The following is a 12340-nucleotide window of genomic DNA, read 5'->3' as shown; positions in this document are numbered from 1 at the left end:
TGATTTGAACATGGAACTTTTTGTGGATAGAGTCACAAATAGAGAGTTTGGGAAATCTTCTGAAAAAACTCACTGAAATCCAGAATTAGATATTTGGTGGGTTACAGGTTGACCCATCCAACTCATTTAGTGGTAATTAAAATACTAGGATATATATACACAGTAGATTTAAAATAAACTGAAATGAAATAGAATAAGATACACAGTTAATAATATTCAAAATGTAAAGATTTCGTTTTAAAAAGTCATTGTTGCAGACTTGCTCTCCCTGAGGTTTCTTCCATTTTTTCCCTGTTAAAGGGTTTTTGGGGGAGTCTTTTCTCATCCAAATCAAACACCTAAGGATTGAGGATGTTGTATTGCTGTACGCTCCCTGAGGCAAATTTGTGATATTGTGATATCAAGTCAATAAAATTGACTTGACTATAGTGGGAACACAGCCATCCTACCTGCTGTCTATAGAGATGGAGATGCTTTTGGTGAGAGTAGCAACTGTTTCTCTCTTCTCTCTGGTCATTGTTGGAAGTGAAGAGGAGGAGGAGGAGGAAGAGGAGAAGACGGAGGCTGGAGAGTTGTCTTTCACAGAGTCTGAAAGAGAAACCAGGACAACAGGCAGGAAGAGGAGTCAGTATATGTTCCCAGATTGGAAGGCTTCCTCATTACAAAAAACAAATACTTCATATGTCTGTTTAGAATTCAGACGTTTTGTTTATATCTACGTAATCACCGACTGTAACAGTCGCTGTATTATAAAGCTGTGAGAAGGTCTGCATTTGTTATCATTTGTTTAACTGGGCATGCAGCCTACAGTTGTGACAGCATGTTGTAGTAACTGAAGCTGATTGAGTGTGACCTTGACACCTTTGTCGACGCCAAACTCTCGGTGAAGACACATACTGTAGCTTCACATTAAGAAATGAAATTATCCTGTCAGTGCATGAGAAACACTCAACCTCTGCACTCATGCACACACACATAAACACAATCCAGGCCTGATCCCCCACTGAAGCAGATTAAAATTTAACTTTTTTTTTTACCAGAGAAAGAACAACAGTCAGAGGGGTGAGTGGGGGATGAGGAGAAATGGTTTACTTAATCTACTACAGGAGAACCAAGGGAGGACAGATAAAACTAAATAAATCAAAGACAGAGGGAGGGGACAGCAGGGAGAGGGGGGGGGGGGGGGGGGGGACACACCGTAATTTTTGACTCACTCTGTGGGAGGGACAGGGTCTTGCTTTTCATCAGCAATGCATTCCTCTCCTGTGGCTTCTGGGGAACATATAATCATATTAACATCAACAGCTATAAATCATAATATTCATGTTTTAATATGAAATAAATATCAAGTTGTAGTTCTAACATAACAAAGTCAGTCTATTTAAGCCTTTAAAAAATTAAGAAGAAAAATCCCCCCCGCAGATAGTCTTGCTGTCGTCACTTTGTGATATTCATCACATTCCAGGAGTTCCTTTGTCACTAAGTGTTGGAATTAACTCTTCCCGTTGGACTCGCTTCCCATCAGCTCGCCTGTGCATATTTCTTTTTTTGGCATTTTGCTCTTATTAGACAGCACAGTCGAGTGTGACAGGAAACACGGAGAGAGACAGAGGGAATGATCTGCAACAAAAGCCGGATTTGAACTGGGGATGTGGCAGCCGCACAGCACGCGTCTTGCGATTTCGACAACCCCCAGAGAACACATGTGAACTTACTAGATTCATGACTTGACTGCATGGACAGTGATTCACAAAAGTAACAGCTGTAGCATAATAACATCACAAGAGTAAGAGATTGTTAGTTTATAAAGTGGTAATTGTGTTCTTAATTCAAAATACAATACTTGTATTGTAACGGCATTTTTATAGGCTGTTGGTGCTGGAGAAATACTTTCTGTGTGATTGTTTGACTTGGAAAATCGAAGAAGAAGAAGAAGCCCAAGTATGACTCATGACATTACTATTTTGAGCTGCAAATAACTTAATATGACAATAAGAATAACACATCATCAAATAACAAAGTAGACCCAGACATGCAATGTGCTGTGCACATCATCAACATCTATGTTTGTAAAGTCTTTTAGAGTGTATTTTTCCTTTAAACTACTATTTGAAATGATTCATTGTTCTTACTCATTGGTTTTTGAGACCAAATGTGGTGCACAAGTCTGACAGTTACCTTTCCACAGGCTGCAGCCGACTCTCGACAATTCTTATGGACATTCAGGAAACAGTCTGCAGAAAAAAGCAGATGAAATTCCAGTTAATTTCATCAGTTAACTGCTAATAAACAAAATTACCACATCTCTGGATTCAGTGTCCAGATGGCTATCAAACTGCCCCGCTCCTTGCGATCGATGTTGACTTTGTGGGAGGAAGAAAACTGACTTCATGTCTTTAGGCTAAACAAAACATCAAGGCAACACGTGCGAAGAGATTTACACAAACTCTGAACAGTTCAGCCACCACGGGACATAAAATGACAACAACGCTCTCGGTATAATACTCACTGGAGCACTGCAATAGTTCCTTCCCAGAAACAGACTTATCACAGGCCACACAGAGAGCGGGGCCAGATGGAGACACGGGAACAAACTGGTGTCCATTAGCTGCTCCTGCCTTCTCCTTTCCCTCCTTCACCTCTTTCCCCTTCACCTGAAACACAAGTCATAAATATTCTAAATCTACACATTCAGCTGACATTTACTGCAGTTAGTGCCAAAATATCATGTAAACCACTGAAGTAGAAATAACATGACTGAGTAGCGGGCAGAGAGAAGCATATAGTGGTCATCTTCTTGCTGTAAAACACCTGTTAAAAGAGGAGTTAGTTGAGATAAGGGGGCCTCTGAGTGAGCCTTTCTGTTTACTTTGTTAAAGTCCATGGGGACGCTGCTGTTGTGGTGGTTTATCCGTAGGGGGGCATTAGGGGGATCCCTTTGTGTGTGTGTGTGTGTGTGATAAAGCTGTGTTTATTTTCTTATCAAACTTTACAAGGAAGTCTAAGAGTGCATGTTTGTTTTTTGACTGTTCATGCACATCATGTGTGCCTCTGCATACATGGAAACGTTCTCCAACACATGCACACGTGTTTATAAGATTTAAAGTATACTATGGAATGTGTTTTGGTTCCTCATGCTGTGTTGGGGGTCTGTGAATTATGTAAGAGGATATTTTCACTGTGTCCCGTTGCTAAGACCTGAAGAGAGGGAATTTTCTCCCTCACCAAATAAAGGCACTGAGCACAGACAACAGCTACCCAGCACAGGAATTCTGACACGGCCTGTCTGAGAGGTGGTAAACCTTTTACAGCATTACTTTGGGGGGGGAAGGCCTTTCAGCTCGTTTTTTTTTTTTTTTTAATGAGGTTCTACTTTAGACTTTTTTCAATCACACTTTGCACATGTGGTAAAATCGTAGCCTGCAGAAATGTTATTTTCCACTGAAGCAAAAGCCGATGAGCTTCCTCACCTTGGTTTTGTTGCGTGTGCTGGACATCCTGCTCTTAAGGAAGCTGAATGTCCGGCTGACTTTGTACTTCTCTGACTCGACCTTAGATGGGATTATGTATTTATCCCACTCCTCATCCTCGATCCTGTTTCAGTGGGAAAATTTCAGTCAGCAGTCATCACAAACCATCACATCATTGGCCTGTTGAAGATTGCGGCACTCAAGACCAACATGCACACCCTTTATAGAAGTAATTGCTATAATTAGTACTTTTAATATACTAAGACAAAATGAGTAATCTGAGACTTTGGTGTCATGCTGAAATGAAAGAATGTCCAGACAGTCTTCCAGGACCCCTGGTCTACAGACTATTACTCTTAACAACATGCTTGGCATGCTTGGAAATCACTATGGACTCTAGTGGATGCTATTTATAGTATGACCTTGGCAAAATGCAATTAATAACATGTCAACTTTTTACAGCAACTTAAGGTAGTAACATTAGACAATCTAGGTGAAAGGCAACAATGACAGAATGTAAAGAAGAAAAATACATGCAACATCACATCAAACCTATACTCTGACCCGATATTAAACGTGTTAATATAATCTACCTCTGAGGATTCATAAACCACCAAAAACAGCTGCAAAGAATCGATGTGGTTAATGGATGAGTAGGGGGGGGAATGGTTGTGCGGCGGTGTTAGAATGGGTTAAGCCACACATGCATGGTTGTGAGGCCGTTCTGGTGAAAACATACTCTTTGAGGAACTCTGTGAGGGTGAGGTGTTGAAGTGACGCACTGCTCTCCTCTTCTGCTGACTGGGCCCGCTTACGGAAACCCAAAACCCTGTGTGGATATAACACACCTCAGACCAAGCTGTTGTTTTTTGGCTCATCAGGAGACTCCAGATGTTAATAATATCTGTCATCTATTATTAGAGTAAAAAACACTGTGAGTATGGATGATGACTACAGGTTTTACATGTAGATAGTCACATAGGTGTTTCTGCTAAATACTGCTTTAGAAAAAACATATAAAATATTACAACACTGGATGGATACTGATACTGTGAGGGACTAAAATGATTGGTGAGTCTGTTCAGGCTGGTGTTGTGAATACTGCAGTATTAATATGATCTAATACAATAACTTAATGATCTGTTATGATAATCTAATTGCCTTATAAGATCCTCTAACATGTTTCCTCTGTTAGCAATGCATGGTTATTAGCGAACACAATGTATGAGAGCATGATGGATTTATGAAGCAATGAAATGAAATAAACTGTGAAATGAATATGCATTGCGGCATGTAAGAAATGAGAACATAGTAAGGAAAAAATGGCATATAGGAGCATTGTAAAGTTCACCAGTTGAAATGTTTACAACACATAATCATGAATTCAGTATCAGTGACGTGCTCTGAAAACAAGCTAGATGTTTCTGAGGTCTGAAGTCAAGGAATGGCGTGAGTCTTGCTGTTTACTCAGGGTAATTTTGAGGTTGCAATCAGAGCATATTCTGGCCCCAGCCTTGCAACAGGAAGTATGTCACATCCTGCCCAGTTAGACCCCAACCACAGGTTTAACTCCGAAGACACAAACGCACACATGCAGACCCATCTGAGCCAATCTCTAACCGCTGGTCAACACTGATGTCTCAAAAGGGAGGAAGTCTGTTTTAGCATACGAGCAAGTCCCTGTGCAGTTGAGTGGATCTTGCCTGAGAAAAATAATACACTGGTTTTACCTCTTTTCTCTGGGAGTCTCAGTCAGGCTGAATGCTCTCTGCTCTGTAATGTAGAGTCACAGGGAAAGGCAAATGAGTAGCCAGAAATAAATATGGCATTGAAGTTAAAGACTTTATTACAGATTCTCAGTGAATCAGCCAAGAGGGTTAAAAACAATCACCCCCCAATCAGATTTGAGTCAGAAGTAAATACAAGAAGCACTGGAAAAGTCTTGATGCAGCAAACCCTTACAGAGAAAGACCAAACACAGCACAGGAGTTTTGCTTTGAAAAAACAGTTGACAGCAGAAATGGAAAATCAAAACCAAGAGGGAACAAAACATGTACCCAAACTGAAGCAAAACAGAACCCCCACAGTAGAAACTCCTCCTTAAGATGATCTAAGAGTTCCTTAGAGAGCATTTTTCCAAAGCCTGAGGATGTTTAAAAATGCACAGTCTCAAATATTCAGACCTCTACTTGTAGGTCATTATATAATGTAATTCAGTATTTTGGATGCCTATTGTTTTATTACTAAGAAAGAAAACATTTGGCATTGAGCTTTGGAGAAAATCTGCTCTTGATCACCCAGCAATTCAAAATAATAATGGACATATTCTTCTCTGAGACGGTGGTTTGGGCATTGTCATTATGGGTGCTGCACTCACAACCAAAAACTAAATCTTACCACAGATATAGGGCTGCACAATTTGGGCTACAATGAGAAAATTATTGTTTTGCCGATCATTGTACAGCAAAATGATTTTTTGCCCAACTTAATCGTGACTTATTCAATTATTTGAATCCAGTTTTTCCATCTTGTATCAATGTGCTTAATATTCTACATTGCAGTGAGTCATGAAATGCTTTAATACACCACACATGACAGTGCAGTTATACCAATTTAATTGTGCAGCTTTTGATAATCACCAGCTTGCCCCGTGGTTCACCAAAAAGAGCAGAGAGAGGCGTTGTCATTCACCGAACAGCAGCTTTTACGTTGCTTCTTGACACTGCTCTTGTACTTACTAACTTGGTTGAGACGAGAGAGGGATTTAGAGAGAGATAAAGCTTGAAGTAGAGAGCGACCGCTGCTGCTGAATGCACCATCTACACAGGATAAAGTATGGCCTTAATGCTGTGCACTAACACACACACACACACAAGTAGTGTTGCTGTATCATAGCAGAGCTCACACTAAACATACATATACTTTATAGAGGTTCCATTGATTTATGGCACTTGTCTGGTCTTCTCCCTGTTAGACATGTGGCACATGTGTCCACTCAGGCGGCCCCTGAAAACAGAAAGGTCACAGGGCAAAGGGGTCAAAGTTCACTGACCTTCTGCCAGGTCAGTGATGGTTGCATCTCGGTTTAGCAGCGGGCGTGACGGCTTCGCCTTGGGGGAGGAGTAGGAGTAGGAGCGCAGACGAACCTCGGCTTCCTCTGGGTTCTGGTTGAGAGCAGGAACAGATCAGACAGAGCAGCAAGCAAAAGTTTGGAGGTTCAATCCTGCGAACAAGAAACTTGGAGAGCGACAGATTGTTGCAGGGATGACAAATCCACTCAATATGTCTGACCTTTCATTCACAGCATTGAGCTGTTGACAGTCTGGGCTTAAAAACTAATGTCTGGCAGGTTATGTGTTCAGGAGATTTACTTTGCATTTAGTGTATACATGTGTTTTTAGTATTTAATTGTGTGAGCAAGGCACTTAACACCATATCAGAAGTGCATTCTTTGGAGTTTAAAATCAAACTATTGTCTGCCCTATGTAAAAAAAATTCTATGCTTTATCGAACAGGCAACCAGTTGACATAACTTTCTTTCAATTTCTTGTTTGAGAGGAAAGAGGTGGCAGAATCAGGAGAGGATTCTACATGCATTAAAAACATCTTTTCTCAAAATTTAATACAACGTGTTTAATGAGGGTGTACCTTGGTGGGTTTGTGCGTGCTGTCGGAGTGTGTGCGGTTAAATTCTGGGGAAGTGTCGAAAGAGTCCCTCTCCTCTCCTGAGCTGGAGCACAGGATGGACTGCTGCTTTAAAGACGAGCAGGGGTAGGAATGTCCCAATATGTCCTCTTCTCCACTGTCACACTCAAGACTGGGACTATTTCCACACAAACACAGATGCAAACACACATATGACAAGGTTATGAGCCTTCAGTATGCTGATACTGTACTGAGTCATGTTATTTAGCATTACAGCTATAGACAAACTATTCAGATTTCTGTCATTAACCAGCTCAAACTACTCTTAATATAAAAAAATCAACAATATGACACCTCCAACTGGTTGAAGGCTCAATTAAGGAAATTGAGGATAGATTTAAATCTATCTAAACTCCTGCACACTCCAAGATAATGTGCTGACTCTGTTTCCATGATGACCTACAGCATTTTGTACAGAGAAGTGCAGAGGACCTCCATGATCTAAAAAAATCGTCATGGACAGTCATCATGGCTAAATCCGGGCTATAAACAGGTTTTAAACCATGTAGCCTTTTGGCTTCTGACCTAATACAGGAGATCCTGCAGCACTGAGGAAACTGGAAGGAATGTACAGAGAAACCTCAGTACACAAACAGCTCAATTGTGTCCAGGCTTCCTGTCACTTTCCGCACTTTCAGTGACTACAATCACTGTACTAAATATCAAATAATGCTTTTTCTGTAATTCCAAACAGGTGACACTTGGTACTGTACATTGGCAATGGATTAGCCATTCTCTCACTTTCTTTGGATCAAATTAACATAAAAACTAAACTAGTTGAGAGCCAGTCACATCAGAAGTTCTACAATTCTACAACAAACGTTGCTTGCCTTTGATTATGAATTTGAAAATTAACAGCAATTTTTGTCCTACCTCAGGCCCCGCGGCAAACTGCATCCTCTGCGATTCAGCGAAGGAGAGACTGTAAGGCAGGACTGTGTCTGCCGCCTCTGTCCTCCCTCGAACAAACGGAAAGCGGAAGCCAGGGGGGAGGAAGGAAAAATTGGGGAGGAAGCAAAAGGAGAGGAGGTAGAAGGGGAGACGTGAGGGGATGGCTCCTTGTGATTCTCCTGGCTGAAGCCTTGGATTCTCCTCTCCCCATTCTGGGGCGAGGGTGGGTACCGGTTCTTGGGCCAGCTCCCTGAGTTAGGGGGTGTCATGGAGAAAGTGTCCCAACATGGGCTGCCAACATGCGGCGAAGGGCTCACCTCCTTCTCCCCCGGAGAGCGGTATTTAATGTCAGCGTCATCTACCTGAAGCAGAAAAATAAAAAGTGAGGGCAATGAGAAGGAACCTTTCAAGCGACCAATTTGTCACTCCTGTAATGAAACATTGTCTTGTCTTTTTTTTGATTCAATATTATGAAATATAAAGCTGATATACATCGTATATTTCCACTCACACAACAGAGAAAGAGGATATAATTCCTAATTTTCAGCTCAACTCACCTGGTCCACCAGCATGGCGTTGGCATAGACTCTGTCTTTGCCATGGATCATTGCTGACAGTCTGGCAGCTGCAGCCAGAGTCGGTGACGAGGCCTGACTCTCCCTTATGGACTGGCTTTTCTCTACAGAGAAGGAGGGAACCACAGGGAGAGAGAGAGAGAGGGGGGGGATTTTTCAATATCACATTTGGTTTCCACAGAAACACAGAATAACTTCTCACAAACACAGGAAGTGACATAGACATCCTGGGCAGTTGCATGTCATTGTTCAGGACCAGTAGTCTCTGCATGAGTGTATGTGTGTGTATATGTGTGTGTGTCAGTCTGAATGGCTCTTTGCACACACACGTGAATGGGTGTGCATGGAGTTGTGAGTGGGCATCTGTAGGCATGTTTCTTCCAAACCCTGCCTTCAATACAGCAGCAAGTGGAAATAAGTCCCGGTGAGCACACAGTAGCATTGAGAGGGACCCTTTCAACACAGTGGAGTCACTGTGAGCAGAAGCCTGGTTTCGCTGTTAAACAGGGGAAAACACTCCTGCTCTCAAAACACACACACACAGCTCCCTCTGGGATGTGCTCTGTACAAAACACAGCTTCTCCACAACACAATTTCTAAGAAAGTATTTCAGGCATAAGCGAGTAAAGAACTTACATACACAAAGAGGCTGTGGGAGAACGTTAGCAGTCACAGCACTCACAACAACGAACCTTTATGCGACACAGTGAAGGAGGTTAATTAAAAAAAAAACATGAGCTTACACTACAAAACTTACACTAATAATACTGATACTTACTACTAATATACACAAATTTCACTTTAATAAAATTGTACAAATTTAAAGGAAAGTATGAAAAATAATATTAAAATGAACAAAATCCCAATATAAAAGTATAAGTGGGCAGTTTTTGAAGTCAAGGTCATGGCAAATTAAAGGAAAAAACATTATAAAGTGTCTTAGTGAGGTGTTGAGCCACCACAAGCCTCCAGAACAGCTTCAGTGTGCCTTGGCTTATATTTTACGAGTCTCTGGTACACCAGTTTTCAGAGAGACATTTCCTCATTTGGTATTTTGGTGATGGTTGAGAACATTATCTGACACTTAGCTCTTCCACAAGGTTCAAATATGGTAACTGCAAAGGCCATAGCATATGAGTCACATAATTCTAATACTCATCAAACTATTCAGTGACCTCATGTGCACTGTACAGAAGCATCTGCATTCAGTATGCTTCTCTACTCATTTAGAGAAGATTTTCTTTCAATTTGTCACCTGTCTAATATATGTCAATGTACAGTCTATTGGCATATATGGGTATGTACTGTATATACAATATATATATACATTCACATAGTACTTCAATTGAAATATCAATTTGAATGATATTGTGTCACAGAAGGGACATTTAATCAAAACGTTTCAGTAATGTCACTAACTTCATTGTCACCGCTCAAGTTTCCATTTTTATGGTTATGGTTATTTCATCTGTAAACTGGCATAAATGAATACTAAAAATTTCAGTTTTAGGATGTTGGTAATGGACACTGATGGATCCAAACCCCAGCTTGCCTCTTGATCACCCAGCAATTCTTGCCTGTTTTCAAGATTATGTGAAATTCCTGAACTTGTCTCTGTTGAGCGTTACGGTAAATACCATTGGTTGAGTTTTCTGCCTGTTTTTTTTTCCCAATCCCAGCACCACACTCACACGAAACCTTTGTGTTATATCTGCAACCTTTGTACTTAATCGTATAAAACTCATTAACTTGGTACGCTAACAAAATCTTACTAATCAAATAAACGTTAGCAAAATGACTGCTGCAGTATTCTGGTTTACTTTCACTTCCTACTTTTTCTAAAGTGGAGTATCTCTGTTTCTTCGACTGTGAGTAACCAATATTTAAAGCTCACCATCGATCTGTAAGACACACAGGATTAAGAAAACTGCACCCCCAAATAACAAGGAAATTCCCCCCAAACTGTTTATAAATCTGACAGTTTACCCCAAACTGCTCCAGTGGAGCTTCTAAGCAACCAAACAGAAATAGATTGTGGTTACATTCAGCTGCTCACACAACTGCATTATGTACTGTACGTGAAGTGCAGCATTGAGGCAGAGATTTCACATTCTGTGAAGCATTCACTGAGAAAAAAAAAAGAATCTCTAACCACATTAACAACCGGTAGTAACAGTACAGTGCTCTATCACACTAACCAGAAGCGGCAGCCTCATTAGCTCAGTTATATTATTATGTTCCTAATCACAAGTCTCACCTTACACCAGACAAGCCATGCTCGCAATGATGCCAGTAGTGCAAAAACGTGTCTTTGGCACTGCTGTTTCCACCTAAACTCCTCAAGCAGATATCAAACCAAGACTCAACAGTCTTCTTTAAAAAACAAATCCATAGTTTATTCATGTTTCCAAGCTGCCAGCACCGCAGAGTAGAAGAAGAGAAGTTCAGCAGTTGTAGCAGAGAATAAATCAGACCAACAATTGGCTGTGCTTCCTGTAGGCGGTGAGTCCAATAAATCTGAGGCAACAGGGAGTCAAGCAGACACTGATGAGGACACCAGATGATTTCTGTTCCATCCACATCAGATGTAAAGGAATAGACTCAAGTTGAACCACTGCATGATATACAGAGGCCACTCCACATCAAAATGTACTGTAAGTAACCACAACCTGGAATTATCAGAAAATGGCTAACCATAAGAGCTACAACCTGTTCTTCTGTTGTTAAAACACTTATGGAGTATCATTATATACTGTAATATATGAACCTGAATCCAGATACATAATACCTACACAAAGTGATGTTAGACCTATGGCAGGATTAGTTTTAATCCAACATCAAATCCAGTAAGGGTCAGATCTTGGATGTGGGTCAAACCACTGTTTGAAAGCAGATACTGTTTCATATAAACCCACTTCAGGAACTTGACAGACAGGCCTAATAGTTCAGGTTCTGGGCCAGGTCCAAAGCCACAGCTGGCTGCCACGGGCCCGATCGTTCACACACCTCTGACCCATAAACACTGCCTCAGTGAACATTACTGTCAGGCTCTGCGATCTGTGTTTAACATTAGTTAACCAGGGGAATAACAGAGAAGCAGGGAGTTCATATTACTAACATGTTAGAGCTGCACAAAATCCATTTTTCTGCTGGAGAAACTGTCTTTATTGCTGAGACAGTGAGTGCTGTCTGCAAGGTTGCCATTTCAAAGAAGGTATTAAGGAATGCGGAGCAGTGTGTGGGGCTATTTGTATAGGATTTTGCTCACAGAAGGTATATTTGGAGTGATGTGATATTCAGAGCATGTCCCAGAGTGAGAGCCAACCCTATACAGTAGCAGAGCCTGGAGCAGGAGCAGAGAGAAAAAGAGAGAGCTAGAACTCTTAAAGAGACTCAGACAAAGGCAGTAGTCAGTGCCAGGTTTCCAGACCAGGGCAGTTAAACACAGAGAGTGACCCTTCAACCCGTGCACACCCCTGGGAGAGAGAGAGATCGAGGGAGGCAGGATGGAAAGGGGGAGGCAGGGCTGTCACAAGGGCTCTTTCTCAAGGTTCGCTTTCTTTGAAAAGCTGCTGGGGAACTTAAATGGCAAAACAAAAAAAAAAGTTCAAGATAAACAGAATCATAACTGTTAATTGTGTAAACACCTAGGCTCGTTTATTATGAGTGTGAAAAACATTATTTGTCCATGCTGTCCTC

At 41.2% G+C, this 12340-nt stretch overlaps 1 protein-coding gene across 4 annotated transcripts in view; it reads right to left on the bottom strand.

Annotated features, from left to right (window-relative positions):
* The window catches only part of LOC137200052 (rho guanine nucleotide exchange factor 28-like), a 40996-nt gene that overhangs the window by 9669 nt on the left and 18987 nt on the right, over positions 1-12340 (bottom strand). For 2 of the 4 annotated variants that reach the window (XM_067614736.1, XM_067614749.1), the window contains 11 exons: positions 8624-8745; positions 8049-8428; positions 7119-7293; positions 6523-6634; positions 5201-5243; positions 4210-4299; positions 3471-3594; positions 2510-2654; positions 2179-2234; positions 1215-1272; positions 450-588 (listed from right to left, as the gene is read on the bottom strand). In XM_067614736.1, coding sequence (XP_067470837.1) covers positions 450-588; positions 1215-1272; positions 2179-2234; positions 2510-2654; positions 3471-3594; positions 4210-4299; positions 5201-5243; positions 6523-6634; positions 7119-7293; positions 8049-8428; positions 8624-8745 — 1444 coding nt within the window. The remainder of the gene's footprint in view (positions 1-449; positions 589-1214; positions 1273-2178; positions 2235-2509; positions 2655-3470; positions 3595-4209; positions 4300-5200; positions 5244-6522; positions 6635-7118; positions 7294-8048; positions 8429-8623; positions 8746-12340) is intronic. The other 2 variants (XM_067614742.1, XM_067614757.1) reach the window with 1 other exon arrangement.

Source organism: Thunnus thynnus, chromosome 2 (genome assembly GCF_963924715.1).
Source record: "Thunnus thynnus chromosome 2, fThuThy2.1, whole genome shotgun sequence".
In the NCBI taxonomy this organism is placed as follows: Eukaryota; Metazoa; Chordata; class Actinopteri; order Scombriformes; family Scombridae; genus Thunnus; species Thunnus thynnus.
This window is presented reverse-complemented; position numbering and strand designations above follow the sequence as displayed.